The sequence below is a fragment of the Musa acuminata genome, chromosome BXJ2-8 (genome assembly GCF_036884655.1).
Source record: "Musa acuminata AAA Group cultivar baxijiao chromosome BXJ2-8, Cavendish_Baxijiao_AAA, whole genome shotgun sequence".
Lineage (NCBI taxonomy): Eukaryota > Viridiplantae > Streptophyta > Magnoliopsida > Zingiberales > Musaceae > Musa > Musa acuminata.
This window is the reverse complement of record NC_088345.1, coordinates 7168846-7191998: the sequence shown is the minus strand read 5'-3', so window position 1 is coordinate 7191998 and position 23153 is coordinate 7168846. Positions and strand designations below refer to the sequence as shown.

Genomic DNA, 23153 nt, shown 5'->3' with positions numbered 1-23153 from the left:
TGCGGGTCCCGCACATCCTACCCGATTGCCGTGCTCCGCCAGGCGGGTCGGCAAGAAGGGTAGAAACCTAGTGCCCGAGCGTAGGCCCCGCTTCAGCCAAGACGGCGTCTCGGCGGCGATGGCTATCTTAAAATCCACCGCCGGCCGGTGCAAGGATCCAAAAAGAACCAGCGCGCCGCGTTCGCTATAAACTGGAGTCTCTCGTCCGTCTCTCTCTCTCCGAGCTCGCTGCGGATTATTTTGGAGATTCGGAGTGATCCGTTCTGGGCGTAGAAACAGCAGCGGCAGTGGCAGCGGAAGTGGCGACGACGGGCACAAATCCGTCGAACGACAATGGATCAAGAGATTGGTTCGATTCCGCACGATCGGCTGGTCAGACACCTTCCATTCCGTCGACAAATCGTTAGGGGCTTCAATCCCAGAGTTTACTTTTAGTTGTCTGCTGCTTCTTGTTTTCGTGCTCTTCGGTTTCTGTAGCTGTGCTGGTTGGTAATGATGACCACCCTCATTATGGATCTGGAGGTTTCATACGGGATTTGGGATTCTATCTTTAGTTGAAACCCTTCGATTTTATGGTACGAGAACAAAGTAAAAGAAACCAATTTTTGGAATGGTATCCGAGTCGATTGTAAGTTTTGCGTTTCTACCCATTGGTTGTAGATGACCACCTTCCATTCTTTTGACTTTTGATCAATTGGAGTTCAAGATTTAATTTGTAGCTATAGCATTTCTGTTGATTTAATTCCGGGTTGGATGATGTTCGACTTGTATGAGATTTCTCTCCGTCATGGCTAATCTCTATTTATGACTTTGGAAGACAGAGGATTGTTTTCATATTGAAAGAGTGGGGAATTAAACATACTTATCTGATAGATGTATGCTATTTTGTTTTTATAGAAAGTGATCGCATAGGAAGTTTTCATTTGCCAGTTACAGGATAGTTGAAGAAGGAATACATCAAAAGCATGTTTGCTTGTATGTCATTAGATTTTCTGTCAACCAATTTACTTTACTCGAGGCGTGCTATTAGGTTCAGTGCAAATATCTTTTTTCTTTTTTTCACTGATAGAATTGTTTGATGAATGTTGATCATTATTTGTGTTTGTAGGTTAATTGGAAGAGTGATTACAAACGTCTGCTTCTTTTAGCATATCAGAGTTTTGGAGTCGTATATGGAGACTTGAGTACCTCTCCCATCTATGTATATGCAAGTTGTTTTGCAGGAAGGCTGAACAATTATCGAGATGAGCAGACAGTATTTGGTGTATTTTCCTTGATATTCTGGACATTCACCCTAATCCCATTGCTTAAATATGTGATGATAGTCTTAGGTGCTGATGATAACGGTGAAGGTCAGACTCTTGATAATGTAGCCTTCTCTTTCTCTTTTGTATTTCCTTTTTCCCACCTTTGTCACTCATAATAATGGAACTGCTCATAGGTGGAACATTTGCTTTGTACTCATTGCTCTGCAGACATGCAAAGCTTAGCTTACTTCCTAATCAGCAAGCAGCTGATGAGGAGCTTTCCACATATTATAGAGCTGGTTACATTCCTCAAATTTCTATTTACTCTCCATTAAAAAGGTTTTTGGAGAAGCACAAAAGACTGCGTACATGCTTACTTCTTATTGTTCTGTTTGGTGCGTGCATGGTGATAGGAGATGGGGTTCTTACGCCAGCAATTTCTGGTATACTGCCATATGTAATTATGTAACCCTTCTTTTTAGGGAATGAAAATTTGGTCTTTATTTCTTAAAACTCTTTGTTTTTCGTCTCCATCTCATTCTCAAAATAAATTTTGCTATGTTGCAGTTCTCTCATCAATTTCTGGATTGCAAGTTCGTGCCAAAAAATTGGTTGATGGTATGTGTTGTTTATTCTTTGGCCTTTCTTTTATATATGAAAATGTCATGGTTCTCTTATTTCTCATCTCTTTATTATGATGGAAATGCATTTCAACTGCCTGGTTTTAAAATTTGATTTTCAAGGGTTTTAATCTCATTGATCCTTAGCCAACCTTAGTCTTAATACAGTAGCAGAAAAATATTTCAATAGATGCAATTGTTTGGGCCGATGCCCACTAGCTTTGGTTGTTAAAGCAACCAAGCCCCTTTTAAGCGATTACTGGTTTGGATTCCCTATATATATATATATATATATATATGGGTTAAGATTAATTTTAGCTCTTGTGGTTTTGGTCATAGACCACTTAAGCCTTTATGGTTTACTTATGTTTAAAATAACCATTATATTTTTAAAAACATAACATATAAGTTCCTCCCGTCAAGCTTGAGTTTATATACGTTAGAGTCTGCTTATGTAACATGTTGACTCACAATAAATCATTAATATAGTGATATATGTAATTTAAGTTAAAAAAAAAGTCTATCCTGTCGAGGAAGAGGAAACAACAGACATAGGCGGAGAGGTAGAGGTAGGAGAGGTTAAAGGTGAAGGTGAGGGAGAGCTGGACCACAATGTTGTAGGCATGACGGGTGGAGGCGTATGAGAGGACAAAGTAGGAGGCGATGGGGACGAAGACGCCCAGGAGGAGGAAGAGGGACTAGGAGACCATTGCATTCCTAGCGTCAAACTAATCAACACATCCACCTGAGGCAAGACCGGAAGCTCCTGAACTTGTCGTCAGCGCGGGAGAGACTGCATGCGTCCGAAGCCCTACTAGGCAACAGCGGCTCGGTGCTGCTATCGATGGTTACTTCCACGAAGATGCCTCCTCCCGCCATTGATGGTGGTCTCAATTTGTTTTCAAAAATATATGTTATTATATTAATAGTTTATTGTAAGTTAGGATGTCACGTAAGTAGACTATAACGTCTGTTAACTCAGACTTGACAAAGGGGCTTATATACTATATTTTTGAAAATGTAGGGATTATTTTATACACGAGCAAAACCATAAGGGCTTAAATGATCTATAACCAAAACCACATGGGCTAAAATGGATATTTTTTTAAACTTAAATTACATGTGTCATTATATTAATAGTTTATTATGAGTCAACATGCCACATAAGTAAACTCTAATGTCTGTTAACTCAGACTTGATGGGAGGGGCTTATATGTTACGTTTTTTAAAATTTAAGAGTTATTTTAGACACGAGCAAACTATAAGGGATTATCTTCTCTGTTTGATGAAGGTTGTGTAGCAAAAATTTAATAGTTTTTTGTGTAGCCTAAGTTGTTTGATGAAGGTTGGAGAATTATCTTCTCTGTTCACTTGCCTATTTGATCAATGGGCTAGGTCCACAGGTCCACAGGTGTTATTGCTTTAGAAAGAAAGCATTAGTTCTTGGTTTGAACCATAATACACAAACTTGGCATAAATCTATCTTTTAATATGGTTCTGTATTTATGGGAATTTGATCTAGAAAGAAATCTCTTTTTTATTCCCAGTTATAAGGTGACTTTTTGAAAAGAAAGGTACAGGACCATTTGACAGGGAACTTGAGTCCAATTTTTTGTAGTAACACTTCACTATACACACACACACATATGCATTCATGTCTGAAAAATGTATTGCATTCATATACATGCACATGATTCTTATTTGGAGCACTAATGAAAGTGTTAAGAGTGCATCTTTAATGCTTACTTTCTCTAACTTAGGGGAAGTAAACTTCCTAGAGATATGTCAAATTAGAACAGTAACTTTATAACTGAAATAATGAGAAAGAGGAGATCTCTGCTTAGCTGAAATTGGTTGCTATTGATTGGCTTTACAAAAAATGTTGATGTTGCATTAGGTGGAGCTGAAATTATGCTAGCAAGACTAGTAGTCAAAGTGTGATCATGACTAGTCTAGTCATGATTAAGTTTAACTTAATTCTAACACCACGAGATAGTGCATGCAACATCAATATGTAGGGAACTCAGTTGAGCGTCTATGCCTCATTGAACACATCAAGTAGTATTGTGGGCTTTGCTATTTAGTTGCTCGTTAAATCTACCAAATAAACGTATCAAAATAAGTTAAATAATTATTATGAGAAAGTTCAGATATCATGTTACTTCGCTTTTTATTTATTTTTTTAATTATTTTCTATGCATTGTCATAGCATATGAAGTGCCACTGCTTATTTGATGATCCATGATGGTCAAAATCTAGTCATCGGAACAAAAATTTGCTCCTAGTTGGTCTTGCAACTTGCATGAGACACCACTTGTATTACTAGGATGCCTCTCAACAATGGCAACCCAGTGCACAAGATTTCCACTAGTAGAGGGTCTTGGGAGGGTCAATATATGTAATCATATCCGTACAAAACACAAATAGAGAGGCTGCTTCCACAACTTAAATTTTGGTCACTAGATGCAAATGAGCATCTTTACCATGAGACTAAGGCCCACTCTTTGGCATGCCTTTCATACGATAGCGGGCAGTCGTAGTGCCAATTTGCTTCCTATGAATGTTGCCATGTAAAAGAATTTCTCAACTTTGATAAGCCAGCTTGGGTTTTGCTAAACATGGGACATTATTCTTTGCCTCTTAGCAAAAAATGTTGATGTACAGTTGCAATGTCTATTGTGGCTTAGGCTAAAAGTTGGAAACAATATTATGTTGCTCCCCTTGGTAATCACATGATGAAATGACAAGAATTTTGACTGACAGTGACATTACCAAATATCTCTGGCTCTGTTGTGGTTGTATAGTAGATGGTCATGCCTCTTAAGCGGATCTGGTAATGCTTGAGATGGTTGATAACCATAGATTTCTATTGTAAGCAAAGCCAATATAGTAGAGTTGGTTTAGCCATCATGTAAAGGCGACAAGGTTTGATGGCAACTCCCAATATTGGCTTAATTTGCTATGGAAGCAGTGGTGCTGGCAATTGTTCTACTTCATACTGCAGCAATCAGGTCAATTTAATAGGCGAATTTCCTTATGCAACTCCAAGCCTGCCATCTAGAACTTCTTGCTTAAGTATGTTTTCTTAAATCATCTAGAAGGTTATTTGAAACTTGAATTTGCATTAGTTTCTACATTTTCACTACATTGTATATCACAATATTTGATCTTCTGTCTAACATAGGTGAGGTGGTAATCATTTCCTGTGTTGTGCTGGTTGGACTCTTTGCCTTGCAGCACAAGGGAACTCAGAGGGTGGCCTTCATGTTTGCTCCTGTTGTTATCATTTGGCTCTTGTTCATTGCTGCAATTGGCTTGTACAATACAATTTATTGGAACCCCAGAATAATCCATGCTCTTTCTCCACATTACATTGTCAAGTTTTTTGAGCACACAGGAAAAGATGGTTGGATTTCCCTTGGGGGAATACTTCTTTCAGTTACAGGTTGATATCAGAGCTTATGCTGCCTTCTCTTTTGTGAATGTTCTTCTTCAGTTTAGCTAGTATATAGCAATCTATTTCTAAGTTGGAGTGATTTACAGGTACTGAAGCTATGTTTGCAGATCTTGGACACTTCAATGAGACATCCATCAGGGTATGTGTTCCAAATATCTCATTATATATTTGTGATAATTCTTGTTTCAAGAATGAATATTCAGATAAAGCTGAAATTTTTAAATGAATTGCCGATAGTACACTAGAAGCAATATGAAACTCTTGGAATAAATGAATTGTCAATATTTGCTACTCTCCAAAGTCAGGTTTCAGACTTTGACCATGTTCAAGAAATCTGTCTTTGATTAACCTGTAGGTATGGTAAGGAGAACTATATTTGATATTCGTATGTATCACTCTTTTGCTTATCTCTGAGAATGTGTGATATATGTAAATCAATTGAATAATTTAATAAGTTTGATTATAATATTCTCCTTGATATGCTTCTTAAAATTACATAATTCATATTAAAGCTGATCTCAATTTTCTCTTTTTAAAAACATTGCAAGTGAATCATAAATGTGGTCTGTTCAGATAAGTTTCTAGTTCAATTGACTAACCTTATTATTGGAAAGTGTACCGATCGTTTTACAGTCCCTGCAACCTTTTTCTATCAACTGTATTCTCTCTTGTATATGTAACATCTATCAGCGATATCATATGTAAACATTAGGTTGGCGTGTTATGCTTTATTCAGATCAAGTAATTTAGGACATTTGGTATCTTGGTTGTGAGATGAACAGAATTCAATGAGGGAGCTTGGACATCTACTATAAGACATTACATCTCAATGCTGCTTATGATGCTTGTTTTAAAGTGTGTGTCAACCATAATATGTTACATCTTAATGCTGCTTGTGATACTTATACTAAAGGAAGAGAAAATCTTCTATTCAAAGTTTCAAACAACACACAAGAATTGGCAAATTAGTTCTCTAAAGAAAGATTACTTTCAGAGATCTATGCACAAACATTGAAGTCCCTGACACCTTGTAGTTTAAACTGATTGATGATGCTGTAATTATACACTAGAACTATTTTGACAATGTTTTCATCATGTTTACTTCATGCTAGTTATGTTTTCCAAGGCCACCTTTCTATTCAGTCATACATTCTTAACCACTTTGGCTTAGTATTGATCATTTACTACATTGCCATGGTAGTGGAATGACTATGGTGGCAACATCTGTCCAAGTTAGAAATTCAGCTGGAAATTTTATTTAATTTGCTATAAGAATTATCTCATCGATATTCACATGAGATGTCCATATGGCAATTTACTGCCCTTAACAGTCATTTGCTATCCCATTATTATTACAAAACCAATTAAAATGAAAGTCTATCATTTTAAAAGTGAGGTTTAAGTTTTAGGTAAAATAGTAGCTATTCTCGTCCTGTTATGCACCATATGATATCACAACTAAATAAGCACAAAACTCTATCTTCTGATTCGTCCAACTCTTTTACTTTGCCACCAGCTTTCTCACATTAAAAAAATTAAATTGTAGTTAAAGAACAATCGTGTAGTTATTCTGTCCCGTTATGCACCATATGATGCACCATAATTGTTGAAGCAGCTCAAAATTCCATTCTTCCTGATTCATCCAACTAGCAGGGTTTTTTACTTGGCAACAAGCTTTTGCACATACGACGACAAATTATAAGTAACCTATGTCAGTACAGACCATTTTTTGTGACTAACTTTATTGGGAACATAAATAAACCATACAAACAGATAAACAATAATACAAGTTCCTATACTCCTTTAAGTGTTCGCACTCAACATGGGGCTTAGTTCCTATACTCATTGGAACAACTCTAAATGATGTAAAATGTGAAAATGTGACTATTCTACTCCTTTAGCCGTAAGTGGAAGGGTCTCATATGTTTATGCACTCTTGCTTCACTTTCTCTTTAGAGACAATTACAACTATTCCCACTCTTATTTTTCTCATGTTTCTCCCATTTCCACCTCTTTTTTTCTGTTAAATAACTTCAATATTACTTCACTCAATTGTCTCATAAAAGGTCTTCTAGAAGGTTTTAGGGCAAGGACTTTTCAGGGGGAAAAATTGGCCATAGAATGTTTGCTCCAGTAGATCATTGTATACTGGAATTTCGTTATTTTGTGGCCCGTGTAAATGAAAGCTTCTACCTACAAATTCTGACTTGCCACTGTGTTTTATCTTAAATTTCTCATGTCATTGATACCTTCAATCTCCATGGAACTTTTTATGCAGATAGCATTCGTTGGTCTGATTTATCCATGTTTAGTACTGCAATACATGGGGCAAGCAGCATTTCTTTCTAAAAATATACACGATGTATCTAGCAGCTTTTTCGAATCTATACCACGTAAGTTTTCACGCATTGGGATTGCTACTCTAAAAAATGCCCAAAGATGAACATTTACTTGAATTCTTTTATTTTTTTTTGCAGAATCAGTTTTTTGGCCTGTTTTTGTGATCTCGTCTCTTGCTGCTATAGTCGCTAGTCAATCTGTCATCTCTGCTACTTTCTCCATTGTGAAGCAATGTCATTCGTTGGGATGCTTTCCACGTGTCAAAATTGTCCATACATCAAGATGGATCCACGGCCGGATATATATACCTGAAATAAACTGGATCCTTATGGTTCTTTGTCTTTCTGTCACACTTGGTTTTCGTGACACAACCATAATTGGAAATGCTTACGGTAAGGTTGTTTCCTTCACTGATCAGCAAGATAGACATGCCAAATGTCAGGTCTGATTTTATCTATTCTGAAATTTCTATTGGCTCCAGGGATCTTCATTGCATGTCATTCTATATATAGTCATAGTTAGGTTTGATGGTACATGCTTGGAACCTGTATTATAACCACAATCTTACTTGTGGGTCTCTGTCATCCATGTTTTTACTTCAATGTGTTTGCAGTTATAACCAATATTGGTTGTTGATCATCTTTATATTATCTGCTAAGCAGGATTGTACTTTTATCTTTGATTTCAGGTATAGCAAGCATGACTGTGATGTTTATTACCACATGGCTGATGGCATTAGTTATTATCTTTGTGTGGCAAAATAGTGTCATATTTGCCCTTCTATTTCTCATTTTCTTTGGGTCTATCGAGGGTGCCTATCTTTCCTCTTCTCTCATTAAGGTTCGTCAGGGAGGATGGGTGCCTTTTGTGCTCTCCTTTATCTTCATGGTCATCATGTATGTCTGGCACTATGGCACTCACGAAAAGTACCTTTTTAACCTACAAAACAAGGTCTCAATGAAATGGATTCTCACTCTTGGCCCCAGCCTTGGGATTGTTCGTGTCCCAGGAATGGGATTTATTTACACAGAGCTAGCTACTGGTGTGCCATCTATCTTCTCCCATTTTGTGACCAACCTTCCTGCTTTCCATCAAGTTCTTGTCTTTGTCTGCATGAAATCAGTACCGGTCCCATATATTCCACCAGATGAACAATACCTCATAGGACGGATTGGCCCCAGAACCTACAGAATGTATAGGTGCATCATAAGATATGGCTACAAAGATGTGCAGAAAGTTGAAGACAACTTTGAGAATCAATTGATATTGAGCATTGCCAAGTTCATTCAGATGGAAGGTGAGGGGTCATCCACTGGAAGTTATGATTCATCTCCAGAAGGAAGAATGGTCGTCATACGAACTACTGACACATCTGGTACTAGGTTGGTGACAAGGGATGCTGATGAGAGTGAATGTAATTCTACCCCTATCAGGAGCAGCAAATCCGTAACGCTGCAAAGTTTGCAGTCCCTATATGAGGAAGAATCACCTCATGTTAGTCATCGTCATCGGGTGCAAATCGAGTTGTCTGAAGCAGAAGATATTAACTGTGAGGTTAAAGAAGAATTAATGGCACTGTTGGAAGCTAAGCAAGCAGGAGTTGCCTATATAATGGGTCATTCTTATGTAAAGGCCAGGAAGACATCATCTTTCATGAAAAAAATTGCCATTGATGTTGCCTACTCTTTCCTCCGTAAGAATTGCAGGGGTCCTGCAGTGGCTTTGAATATTCCTCACATAAGCCTCATTGAAGTGGGGATGATCTACCATGTTTAGTAAGTTCATTTTTATACATAATATGTATATGTTCTCAGTGTCAAAGAGGAAGTCAGAGAAGCAAAAGTTTTGCTGCAATATATGAAAATTTTAGCCATTCACTACCTATTTGGCTTAAGTCTGCCTGTACTAGTTCTTGGTGTAATATAAGCAGTTGTTAGAACATGTTGTGTCATATCTTGTGGTATACTACTTTCTACAGGATGCAGTTCCAGCTGGATCTTATATCTATCAAACATTGTGACCGACATCATTGCAATTAAATGCAAAGATACAGCTTACCTCATTTGTGGTAATAGCCTAGAGGAAGTTGATCAGTGTAGGACATAAGCTTCCTTTAAGTTGACAATAATTGCATTGTCTCTCTCTAGTTGAGATTTGTAATGTCATTTTTATTTAGACTGGGAAAACAATTAATGTTCCCTTTATTTTCTTTTCTTCATCTCGTTATTGCTTTAAACAGTTATTGAAGTGTTGCATTGTATGAGACATCATTCAAGTAACATATAAGTGGATTGCAGATTAAGCTGTGAAGTGTATGTGAACGCATACACATGGAATGGTGGATGGCAGAGGAATTTGCAGATCCAATGTCCTTTGTATCTGACACTGCAAAATCTGAAGTGCTGCAGCAAAAGAATTAGTTTGTCTGGTATCAATGATTGAACCAATCATCAGTCATTTGAAGTCGATGGTAAATTCTGAAATGGCTTACCTAACAAAAGATAGCTGTCAAGAGCTTCTGTAGGAAGTTTATTAGTTTTTATTATCTACAAAAACCACATGTTACAGTGAGCAAAATCTTCATAATGGATTAGTGACTGATGGCTTTTTCTTGGTGACTTGCTGCTTGATAAGGCTTATCCCTTCATGCATGGAATGCAGAATGGCTGCTATCTGCAAGCAAGCCAATACTTTGCTGTGTTAATGGTGTAATGCTTAATGGTATGACCTCTCCCCTTTCACAGAGATCATGTAATCTTCCTGACTACATGTAAATATACATATCTTGTTTGTGTAGTTACATGATCTCTTCTGTCACAGAAGAAAAATTATCTATCCTATCATTGTAAGGTGGTCATATTTATCTCAACATTTCTTTTTTCTTGCTATGATATATATATATATATATATATATATATATCCTATATTTAGGTTTTAATTTTATAATCCCTTAAAATATTTTTGACTTTTCATATATGTCAATCTTGTTGAAATGCATATAATAAACTAAATTCAACTACTGTCGATCGTGGTTATAAATAATTTTTTTTTAAATATTAAAATTTACCAAATATTCTGTTTATTATTTTCTCCAATTATTTAATCTCTCGTGGTTCCTCACATTTTCCAAATGAGTATTATTGTAAATTTGGTTTCTGATGTTATTATGCTGACTGTTAATTATCTAAGTTCTTTGCAATGGTATATGTAAGTTTATTAATTTATAATAAAATATATTTTTGACATTAATTAAAACAAAAAAAATTATATAAATTTACGACATTCTTTTCACATGATTCATAAATATATTCTGAATATTTATTAAAAGAGAAAATTATATAAATTTACATGGAATATACCAAAAACTCGATAAAAAAGTTCATGGAAAAAAAATCAAATTCTTTGCTATATAAGAAAAAATAAATATAAGAAATATTTTTTTGTCAAACACATACACTCTTTCTTACATAAACTTTATAGAACTCTTCTCTCGATTCTCTCTATATCTATTAGAGAAAATCTTATAAGTGCTCGATCTTAACGCTATTCATGAGATTCAAACGAAACGAAAAAAAGGCTTACACGTAAAGACGATGAAAAATATAGCAAATAATAAAATGATTCGAGGAGTTGAAAATAAGCATAGAGATTCTTCGCTAACCTTTCAAGTTATTATTAAACCCAAGATTATGATGCGTAGGTACACTACCCATTCATTAAATACTTAATTCTGTATTAGAATTTTTAATCATAATCATAATCCTACAATTAGTTTGAATCTAACTTTAAATCAAATTAATACTTATAAATCATTAATCTCAAATTAATAATAATAATAATAATAATGTATCTATGAAATCCTGTAAATCAACTCAACATCCGATATTGGACGGCTTCACATTTTAGAGTCATATAAAATCAACCATAGCTTTGAGTCGATGTCAAACTGATCGACATGGTCCCTAAATTCCACCTCTAGTTGCAAAGATTAGGCCAACAAATCCAAAAAACAAAAGAAGAACATTCATTAGCTATATATATTCATTCATTCCCAGTACAATTTGCAGTACGCCCAGCCTCCATCTATTCTCTCTTCTTACTTTCTCAATCAATCATACTTCTTCCTGATCGATTGATCTTTCAGTTTAACTCCATTGTTTTCCACCCAAAAACGGCCTAACAAATGAAGTCTTTCCTTCTTTCCGCTTTACTTATACCCAAGTCATCAATTGCTTTCCTCCTCCTCCTCCTCCTCCTCCTCCTTAGGTTTCTCCTACGACTCGATAGAAAAGGATCGAAGCAAAGGTTCATTTCGTTTCTTTGGTCTTGTTTCTCTTCGTACATAGCATTCGATCTGTGCTCATCGTATGGTAAATATACATACATATATATAGTAGAGTCGATCGTAGATAGAGAGAGATACAAGTGTTGGTATGATTTAGAGAAAGACAGAGAGAACATTACGATTAAGAGAAAAGAACCGTCAGGTGATCGACATTACCTCGGAGTTGTTGACATCTTGAACGATGTTTCTTGTTGTCGATGGTGTCTTTACGTTTCAACAGTCTGACCTTCTATGAGACTTCTTGAATCAGACTCCGCTTTCTGTAGTCGTCTTTCTTTTTGGTTTGAGGACATGTCATAGATACCGTGTCGCTTCTTCTCTTTGGCTTTCTTCGAGCAAGGCGTTTAATTGATTTCCTTTGGACTTGCTCGTTCGCTGGACACAGTGCGCATGGAAACTAATTCCAGCCACGCTGCTGCTGCTGCTGCTGTTGAAGATGAAGAAGAAGCTTCACGCGCCGTCCCTCCATCGACGGCGAAGACAAGAGCCACAAGCTGGTCGGACCTGCTTGACGATCCCCTCGGCAACATCTCCGCCCGCCTGCCCCTCATAGACTACTTGAGCTTTCGCGGCGTCTGCAAGAACTGGCGGCTCTTCCCATCGGGTTGCTCCCACATCGCCGAGTTCTCCAAGGAGCGCCCGTGGATGTTGCTCTACGATGTCGGCGTCGACGGCGGTAACAAGTGCTACTTGTACGATCACCTTCATCCGAAATGCTGCGAGATGTCGTTGCCGCACCTCCGGGGCGCAACGTGCATGGAATCCAAGGACGGATGGCTGCTGGCCACCCGGGAGAGGGAGCTGTTCTTCTTCAACCCCTTCTCCACACAGGTCATCAACCTAGTGATGTACCCGGATAGGAAGAGCTCCCACCGACTGTTCACATTCACGGAGCCTCCGACCTCTCCGGACTGCGTGGTGTTTGCAGTGCACCGCCTCGGCGCCTCGGTGGTGGAGATCGGCCGGTTCAGTGTGGGCGACGACATGTGGGAGAGGGTGTTGGTGGAGGACGTGCGGCCTCCTATCGAGACGCTGGATGGCATCGACCACCGGCGACAGTGCGCCGCTTCCTACGACCGCAGCGAAATCAACGAATCGGTCGACTTCGTCAGCTCGAATTTAGTGTTCTCGTTCAGCTTCGAGGATTTCTTGCTGCGCCATCGACATCTGAATCATGATCGGGAGATACCCGACTCCACTTTCCTCGACGAATTTGTGAATCTTCATCGTGAAGACTGGCTGCGGAGGTCCGGACAGAAGCGCATCTCCGTGTCGTTTTGCTCGCTGCAGATGATGGTCGACGACGTCGTGGATTTTTTCCCCTTCGTTTGTGAGTACGCGGCCGATGGCACGACGACGACCGACGCAACCAAATCCATGAAAGCGGCGTGGTTGGAGCCTCGATTCCCATCACGTAGTTGATTCGATCGGTGTAGCAGTGGATTTCATTCATGATTTCTTACTGAGACCTGCAGCTTCGTCATCAGGATGCGCTGTGATGTTCTTGGAATTGGACGGATGCTTGATCATCATCATGGACTCGTAGGGAATCGGACTGCACTGGTCAAAGAACCATGCATGAGTATCATAACACCAAAATCATGATTCAAGATGGCTGCCATGCTCTCATCTTTCAAAAGTAGAAGATATCAGGCAGGGATCAATCACAAAGGAGTCAAAAAGTGTAGATCAATGTTAATTCTTCGACATAGGAACACGAGAGGCATGACAGCATGTAGAAGCCTGGAATTTGACCTAAGTTCTAGATTTCTGCCTTTGTGCAGCTGATCTCCAAAGAACTAAAACACAGTTCCAACGAAAAGTAAGTGTCATTCATGCATACTTTCCTTTTCAGTCTGTTACATAACATGTTGAAATCAAGATTCAAGTTGCATACAGAAGATGCTATGACAGTATACGATGAACTGTGCTAATATCTTGGCACATTTATTCTTACTGAAAGGCTATTAACGTGGACCGACGACATATGAATGTAACATGAATACCATATGCAAGCAAATGAAGGTTGAATGAAAATTCACAACTAACTGAAAGATTCATTCTAAATCCAAATGTTCTTATACCACTATGCATTTATTCTTACAAGCAAGCAGCAGGAGGTTTTTCCATGACCACAAGTACATGTGAGTCCATTGGTGCTGCTTGGAATGATAACGGTAGATACAGGGTTACCAAGTTAAGGAATTGCTTGAGCACAACTGTGGGGATATCTTGTTTGAGTTGCATATCAGTAGCCTGCGTCACAGAGAACTGTAATGCAAGAAGATGTCGAAGCTTGGATTCTAAACTAGTGCAGAAATCTGAGCCATGAAACACATTATCCTTTTTCACAAGGAAAAGATTTATAAAAAAGTTTTCATAGAAAATAGCAGACAGATCAAAAATTGATGCTTAATTGACTGAAGAAGGAAGGAGGGGGGGGGGGGGGGTTTGTTGGCCAGATATCAAGAAAAGACAAAAGTTTAAGGCTTAGGATTTTGCTATGTCATCTTCAGATATGCCATAGCTTATTTCACAAGAGGGTCGGTCTAGGAGGATTGTATAAACAAGGTCATGAAAGCTAAAAACCGGGAGGAAGCTGGATGAGATGAGCAATTTGGAGGAGTTACAAAATTTTGACCGGACAAAAAAAGAAACAAATAATATATTGTGCCTCCATCACCAATGAATAATGAGTTGGAATTAGAGGCTTAGTACATACTTGGAAATGACTATAAAGGGAGATCTGCTTTTCTCAGCTTGAACTTGAGATTTCACCACCGGGTGCAATGAAACCACCACTACTCGACGTAGGGGTTTGATGCCGGATAAACAAGTGGGGAAGGTAACCCGTATTAGAAACTAATGTACCGATAGAACCACTAGATGTGCTCCCGAATGACATTTTGCTAGAGAAAGATTCCTTACTGGAACTGAATTCAGGTTGTAGCTCTGAGGATGATGAGGATGGGGCGAAGGTAGCAACAGATAATCCAATAGGGTAGGGAGAAACTGGCATGTCAAAGAGTGAAGATGCAGAAGGACTACAGCTCAGAGTTCCCATTGGATGATCGAATTTGCATGTTGTCCCAAACTTGCACATTCCGTGTTGTGCATAGTAATTGCAAAGTTGAGCCCCCTGTCACAAGTATTTGATCAGAAACACAAGAATACTCCAAAAGAATGTGAAAATTTTAAAAAATAATTATGAACAAAAATATAGCTATCATCAACAAATGGATATGCCTACTTCCTGTCAGCAGAAAAATGAATCGTAGAAAAAGATCAAAGAATTGCAGAGCTAAGAAACTATTAAAAGATTCATACGACTTCATTGATCTTACAACTTCCAACATGGTTTTCGAGCTAGAAACTATATAATAAGATTCCGAAGGCTTGAAGAGCATTTGTTTATTGGAAACAAGGCTTCACTCAAAAACTACAGAAATCATCAATCTGGAGTAATAAATAACATGGAAATTTTGGTAACTTAACAATTGGCTCAAGTTTCTCAATTCCTGAACTACACAAATTCAAATGACCACCATATCTTTATACAACCAAGATATGATCCATAAAATATATTTTTGTCCTTGCATTGATAGGTAGGAAGATTTGCTATCTAATTTTACCACAAAACAGGAAATAGTCTTATAGAACCAACTATATCAGTGACTGGTTTTTTCAAAATAAGCAGATGAGAAGATTGCCAATAAGAAGTCTTCTCAATTTATTGAAAAATTCAAATTTATAGTGAAAGAAATTCTTCTCTTTGCCAAGGATGGCCAAGCAATTAAAAGAGAACCATGAATACTACAGCAATAGCTGTTTTCAAGCAAAGATTACCAAAACACAAACCTGAATATCTGTTGGTGAAACAGCTTAAATATTGTGCTGCCCATCCGATTTCAACGATCCTAGACATATTTAAAAAAAAAATCTGCAAAGTCTCTTCCCATTTCTCACAGCCAACACCGAAAATTAAAGATTTAAAGATTGTAATAGGATAAATTTTTCATCTGTTATTTGGTGATGAAAGTTAAATTTATTTTTCACCAGGATTGTTACCTTCCAGTGTTTTCATTATGTAAAATTGTAAATCTTAATTCTCAGGTATAATCAGACTTAAAATTGTCTATATCGAAAAATAATTGGTTTTTTCATTGATCCCACCAAGAGAAATATAAGCAGGAACCGTATTAGCATTTAATATAAAAGGTTATTTTGTTAAAAATCCAAAACGTTTGTTCTATCATGTGCTTTATACTACTTATAGGCCTCAAATACAACATTTTTCCATGCAATACAAAGTAATTTAAGTCTTAACTTGTACAACTTCAAACATTTGGCAAAACCAAATGCAGTTTTTGCTTTAGAATGTGTGTCCTACTTACAGACTTAGATATGCCCTGGTTAAGCTCAATGGAGGACAGTGGCAGCCCAATACAGTTGGGAAATGTTCATCAAGTTTTCAAAAACTAGAAATGGCATATAGAATCGGATCATTTTTCTCTTTATGACAGATAATGACAGGTGGTAGAGAAGCATACCGGACGAAGTGGGAGGCCAAGGGGGCTAAGAACACAGTTTCCCTTTGATATGCTCCAGTCTGGAGGATGATGATATTTACATGTAGCTCCAAATTTGCAGTCTCCTGTCCTCATGTAGAATTGGCACTCTGGTTGGCCAGGTCTCTCTGGAAACTTATCTCCTCTAAGACTAGCATTTGAAGGGCCGACCGAAGAGGATACCGGTGTGAGAGGCCCAGGGTAAGCAGGCATCAAAGGAAATGGCTGGTTTGGTAACCCATATACTTGTCCAGCTTGAACTGCTTGGTGACCTCCATGAGAAACTACCGAACTCATAGGCACCTGCGTTGCATGTAATAAGACAAAATAAGAAACCTCAGATTTTCCATCCTATCCTCTTGTACTAAAACTTAAGCAACAAGGGTCTCACAAACCGGATAAGGATTCCAGCCCTGAACTGGAACAACTCCTGAAGAGAGCAGCATGGGAGCGTAAGGTCCTGGCATATATGAACCAGGGAACACTGAAGGCCTGGTGTACTGCCAAGTAACCATGGGTGGATACTGTTGAGGTGAAGGAATTGACAGAGGCTGCACCGGTGAATAAAATGCAGGTGCAGGCGAGGGCACCAAAGCCTCAGCTTGTTGTGGGTGATGGAATTTACAAGTTGAACCAAACTTACAATGGCCAGTCTTCATGTAATAGGAGCATTCCTTCTCCCCCTAAATTTCCATCATTGGACAGCATGACAAAAACAGAGAATGTTAGAGAAAATATAAATGTGGCAAGTAATTATGGAATAGAGCAATATGAAAAGGTATAGAATAAGAAACTCCAACCGGCCGCAGTGGGTATCCACAGTCATTTAACAAGACCGGAGGGATGGATCCACTTCCTTGCCTGGGGTGGCGATACTTGCAAGTAGAACCAAATTTGCAAGTTCCAGTTTTCATATAATACTGAAAAAGATCATCTTACCATAGTTAAAACAATAGATTTCAATAGCTCCACAAAATCCAATATCCAATATGGTGAATGTTCATAATTAAACTGTAATATTAGATTCGCATTTTAGTTTAAGTGCACTTACCCAGTGTTCAGTCGAGCAAAACCAAATTATAAAAAAGGGAAGCACGGTACCTCACATACAGGTTGATCCGCTCGCTCCAGATACTCAACAGCCCCGGTCCTTCCAGTTCCAGCCCCAGTTAACTAAAGATGTTTACACTATCATTTAATTCAACAACACAAACCAAATGCTAGTAATATGGTTCACATATATGGATTGTCTTTGGTAAGCCACAAACTGGCTTGCTTACAGACACAAACTTGCATCATTCTAGACAAGCTACATCTTATTCACCCAATCAAAAAGAAAGCAATATAACAGGAAAAATGATCAGGTATTAAAGAAAAAAAAAAAGAGAACAATAACAGAAAAAGGTGCAGGTAACCCTAATAGAATAAATCCCAACCAAAGGTTGATGAAATCCTTACAGCTCCGTGATCACGGGGGTGATTGTAGCGGCACCTCTCGCCGTAGCTGCACGATCCGGTACGCACGTAGTGGGAGCAGTCCGGCTCACCAGGCCTTTCCGGGTAGGAAGAACTGCCCTCGCCCAGTCCCAACCTCCACATGGATTCTACATTAACATCAATACATAATCATCAAGAACTTGCTTCGCCCTTTCTTCTCCCGTTCCACACAATAAACCCTAACAGCAAACTTCCCAGCACCACTGCAGACCCAAAGCAATCGATCGGACCAACAGCGATCCTGCACTACCTTCAAGGGCGGCGTCGGGATCGAGGCGGGGGCCTTTGGCGGCGGAGCCGGGCTCGTTCATCTCCATCGGAGGGTTCGGGAACCTTCCGGAACGTTCTGGAATGGCGAGATCAAGCGAGGACTGAGAGAAAGGAGGTGGGTTTGGGCCTTGAGAAAGATCGATTCCGATCGAGATCTTTCTTTCTCTTTCTTCTCTTTTTCCTTTTCGTTCCTTCTTTCCTAGACAGAGATAGAGAGACGATGATGATGATGATCAGAAACAAACCCCACCCTTCTCCAGTTCTCTTTCTGGATGTGTGTGTGTGTGTGCGCGCATTTATTTGATTTCTTTTACCCTTTTTTTCTTCTCGTCCGTTGTTAGTTCACATACGCGCCAAAGACAGTGGAAGACATCCTCGCGGCAGTGGCCGTATTTTCTTTTATTCATGTTTTTATTTTTATTGTATTGTGAATTCCCAGGAATGCCACACTAAATCCTTCGAAATAACCGGAAAAGCCTGCCCACGGGAGATCGTGTTTGGGGGGTTTCAACGGTGAGATGCACGCCGGTGATTACACGTGTTGAGCGTATAGTTGAAGATGGCGATCACGGGCTACCAACGGGGCTTCAGCGGATCCGACGGGAAATTGTCGGCAGTGAGGCAGCTAAGGGCCTTTTAGTAAGTATAAGAAGCGGAGGGAGTGGCGACCCGATGGTTTTGTGTTGGGAGTAGGGGTAAAGAGGTAATTAAAGTTCGAGGACATCAGACGGCGTTTCGGACTACGCCACTTTGTGAGGTGGCATTGGCCTGGCCGCGGAACCGACTTCGTCGGAAGCTGTTCCCTGGCTCGGTCGAGACGGGTGAGTCCGATCGTGCATGAGACGGGAGCGAGACGAACAGGACCCGGATGATGGAGCATCGACGGCCATGATCAACCCCTCTGAGGACGACGAGATGTTTTCTTTTCTCTGGATACGGGGAAGCGTATAATTAATGAACTTAGGAGGGAGTAGGATGCGGGTGACCGGAGACACCCGGTAGCACTAATCCCTCGATCGCCAGGTGTCCAGGTCATAAATAGGGAGAAACCGGTCGATTGGGACACTTGCTTCAATATTAGTGGCAGCAAATAGGGGTTTTGGTCAGCAGAGAATGACACCGTTAACAGTGTCGTCAATCTGTGGAATGCGAGTAGCCACGATACCATCTAATTCCAATACTAGTGATGTGATGCTATGGACCCAATTGGACTACATTAGTGCCATTCTGTTCTCTATTGCCATATTCAATGGATAATTATGCTTGATTGAGATTGAAGACATCATTAGCCATAACTTTGAGATTGTGGCTGATAGAACACCAAAATTGAAGACGACAAACAAAGATGGAACGTTCCCTGTTATCTTGAGATGTCAATAGAGCACCAAAACTGTGCAGATGACAAACAGAGAGCAAATTGAACATATGAACATTATGTATAAAACAAATTCTCATAATTAACAAAATGCCACTTAATTGGAGATATAATCTTTCTATAGACTGATCGATTCGATTATATTTTGTGACACATGAGCGCTTCTCTCTCAAAGGAGTCCAAAAACTTGACATTCAAAGATAGGATAGGGAGTGTTTACAAAGCAAGAACATCCACATGAGTCAGTAGCATTTGAAGAACCAGGTCCCTTTGTTCTTGCAAATCCAGTAGCAAGTAGATTTGTCACTCCTGTGATGTTGCACTTTTGGATTGCTGCCAAACGTGGCCATTTCTTTCATGTGCAGAATTCCTTCGCCAATTCTCAACTGCGCTTTGGACTATGGCCTTTGCTTCTTGCACCTCAGCAGCCGAAAACTTGTGCTCGATGATCCCTAATGGTCCTGGCTGCAGTACAGTTATTACAGTCTCCAGGTCTTGCTCCAACTGCCTTTAAAAAATTTTAATTTTTAGATTTCGTTTTGCAACAATAGATTAACATGATAAGGATATGATGTGTGCTTTCGGTCATACTCAAAGCACCATACAAAATCGAGCAGAAAAAGGAAACAATAGAAGACAAAGCACGGGAGTCGATCTGTGTCCTTCAACAGAAAAAATGGCAATGAGAACCCATGGAAACAGGAAGGCAAGCTGCAGGCAATTCCGGAAAACAATATTGAAGAAATATCTGGTACTTAAGCATTACAATATTACCAAATAAAACAAAATTAGTGTAACTGAAATTGTAATAAAAATGGTGCGACTGCAACTCATAGATCACTTGTACCTGAGAACCCCTGGCAATCGCATGCCTGAAAAAGGTCTCAGAAAAGGCATCAGGATATGCTCTTTCCTGATTACCTTTGTCTCCTTGAAGTAAAAGAACCTGAAGGAAGAAAATAACAATTTGATTAAACATTGTGTAAAACATAAAAGCAGCAGAAAAGAAAAGAAAGAAAAATAGGAAAAAAGAACAATTTGATTAATTGAACTGAAGAACTCAAAATTTAAACAAAAGCAGGAAAACACAGATTAGGCTGCCTAATATATGAGGTAAAGAGGCAAAAATTTTAAAGCAGGATAACCACTTACAATGCTCCCTAAAGGCCTATATAGCAGCAACTAGGCACATATCCTCTTCCCAATTTCATATGCCCCTCTTATGTTGCCGCATTGTCACGGACAAACTTCTAAACAGGATGTTTGATGTAATGCTTATGTATGTCCGTGTCTTTTGGTATATTCATGCCTTGTACAGCATATAGGGGGACGGCCAAAGGCTTAATAGTCTCATTTTAGTTGGGTTGATGGTCTCTTTAGGCTTGTAAATAAAGATTGTGTCATGTGGACACGTGCGAGAGATTTTCGATCTATAATGGACAATTTTACCCTTTGTTGTGCAACGGTTCAAAGCTTGTAAAGTCTATTTGTAATTTGCATTGTCTATGAAGTGTTTTTCGGAGATGTTTGCTTGTGGATCCCGATTGAGGCGTTCTCTCTAACCCGTTCTCTCTTTTGTTGGTCCTAAGGGACAATGGGAGGCTTCGGGGAGGCTGACCTTTACGGACGGACACGCAAGGGTGCCGCACGACTTAGGCAAAACCAGCTAAGTCCGTGACAGATGGTATTAGAGCGGGACAAGCACTCATAGAAACACTTAGCATGCAAACGTGGGGGACCTAGCGGGGCTGCGTTGAGGGCAGTCAGCACACGCGCGACCGTTTGGGGGAAAACGAGCATGGAGATGTAGGGAAAAGGAGTCGCTCGGAGGAGCGGGCATCTGAGATTGACATTCAGAGGAATGGCCAACCCTTCGCGCAAGAGGCACCACGAGAACAGACAAGCTTCGAAGAATGTGTAGCGCACAAAGGTTGGGATGGCTGAGTTTGAGCTATGGCTCAACGTTGACAACTATGCTTGATGGTGCTTAAGGCAAGCGAGTCGCTTGGTAAAAGGATAAGACCATGCAAGGTGGAATGAGTTGCTCAGCGATCGAAAGAGTTGTGCAAAGCTTACAGAGGTGAGGGGAATTGCTAACTCAAAGAATTTGATACTCATGCATGGGCTTGTATGCGGACGATGGAATGTTCGCGGCCATCCCAAGGCGACCGAAACTCGACGCCATGGAGCATTGAAACTTTCTCTTCGGCATGTGAAGGATACGTCCGTAGGAGGCTGAAGTGTGCAACAAGTTTCGCATGTTGCTAGGCCTTGAGTGGTGCAGCGGGGGCTGTATTGACGTGGAGTCGCAATCTAGCAAGTGTGTTTGCAGAAAAGCAATACTCAAAAGCCTTACTCCTCCAACAGAAAAGCCTTCCACATCTAAGTACTTCTATTCCAAGATACAACTAAATTTTAGGAGAAACCATACTCCACTATAGAAGACATCTGCATTAAAGAAACACATGGGCCTTCTCCACATCAGTAATGACCTCCTCAAAAAAGGGTTCACTAGACCTGAAGCCAAATCCTTTTAACCCTCAGCTGTCCAATGACAGCCAATCACACACTTCCAATCGCATTTTTCGACATGCCTGCCTTCAGGATGCAAACCACTAACTGAGGTTGCATAGAACCCTAATCTTATAAAACTAACCATATTTCATCCTTGACACTTCCTTTCATGAAAAAGTTCCCATGAAAACATACCAGGAATGGGTTTCATAGAACCCTAATCAACTTGAACGGAAGATTTGGGCCATGAAATTCTGAAATATTTAGGCAAACCAAGATCTGGTGCAGTTAGAAGTATAACGCATAATGAACACGTGAATTCAAGGCCGAACACCTTCTATTTTTCTCAAAGAAATTAAAAGAAAAATGGTGCAAAGATCCAAAATCACAAAAATTAATTAACATAGAACAATACATAATTTTCCAGAGGGCCGAAAACCGAAAGATACAAGATCGAACACCACGCGTGCAGAGAGGATCCAAAACCCAGAAGCTTCCCAACCCCGAATCGATCGATCTATGTATGCATGCAGACAAAGAATCAAGGGGGAAACCGTGTGAAACAGAGACGGGGAGCAATTACTTGGGAAATCAAAGACGAAGAATAAGGCGAGGAGATACTTTAGGTGCGGAGATCTGAGAACAGAAGGCGCTACGATGAGAGCCTCCGCGAGGAGCAATATGAACATCCCAGGAATGGCGGTGCTTGCTTTAAGATCGGCGGATTTATCTGATCCGACGGTGATTAAAAGTTTTAGTTTTGGCGTGTGTGTGTGTGTGTGTGTGTGTGTATATATATATCCCTTTAAATATTAAAATCCTTTAGGTATGTCCCTTTCATTTACATTCATTTAAAAGCTCATAATTAACTGTTGATGAATTAATGTTTTTATAATCATAAAAAGTTTGAAGGATATCAA

General features: G+C 39.4%; 3 protein-coding genes across 4 annotated transcripts; 1 reads left to right on the top strand and 2 right to left on the bottom strand.

Moving 5' to 3' along the window:
* On the top strand, positions 1 to 9878 carry LOC103993383 (potassium transporter 7). Of its 2 annotated transcripts, none has more exons than XM_009413418.3 (9): positions 1 to 372; positions 1109 to 1352; positions 1442 to 1690; positions 1815 to 1865; positions 5052 to 5312; positions 5411 to 5463; positions 7603 to 7717; positions 7802 to 8056; positions 8353 to 9878. In XM_009413418.3, the coding sequence occupies exons 1-9, from the start codon at positions 334 to 336 to the stop codon at positions 9438 to 9440; spliced, it is 2355 nt and encodes a 784-aa protein (XP_009411693.2). In that variant the 5' UTR covers positions 1 to 333; the 3' UTR covers positions 9441 to 9878. The 2 variants fall into 2 exon arrangements, with proteins under 2 accessions (XP_009411693.2, XP_009411692.2); XM_009413417.3 differs by having other exon boundaries at positions 1 to 402.
* Positions 9879 to 14029: 4151 nt separating this feature from the next.
* On the bottom strand, positions 14030 to 18659 carry LOC135618970 (zinc finger CCCH domain-containing protein 5-like). Its single transcript, XM_065120478.1, has 7 exons — positions 18325 to 18659; positions 18036 to 18181; positions 17679 to 17750; positions 17378 to 17497; positions 16973 to 17260; positions 16560 to 16880; positions 14030 to 15148 (listed from the first exon to the last, which is right to left on the bottom strand). The coding sequence occupies exons 1-7, from the start codon at positions 18389 to 18391 to the stop codon at positions 14765 to 14767; spliced, it is 1398 nt and encodes a 465-aa protein (XP_064976550.1). The 5' UTR covers positions 18392 to 18659; the 3' UTR covers positions 14030 to 14764.
* Positions 18660 to 19761: 1102 nt separating this feature from the next.
* LOC135618969 (uncharacterized) lies at positions 19762 to 22979 on the bottom strand. The gene is made up of 3 exons (XM_065120477.1): positions 22855 to 22979; positions 20567 to 20665; positions 19762 to 20227 (listed from the first exon to the last, which is right to left on the bottom strand). The coding sequence occupies exons 1-3, from the start codon at positions 22920 to 22922 to the stop codon at positions 20023 to 20025; spliced, it is 372 nt and encodes a 123-aa protein (XP_064976549.1). The 5' UTR covers positions 22923 to 22979; the 3' UTR covers positions 19762 to 20022.
* Between the last annotated feature and the right edge of the window lie 174 nt (positions 22980 to 23153).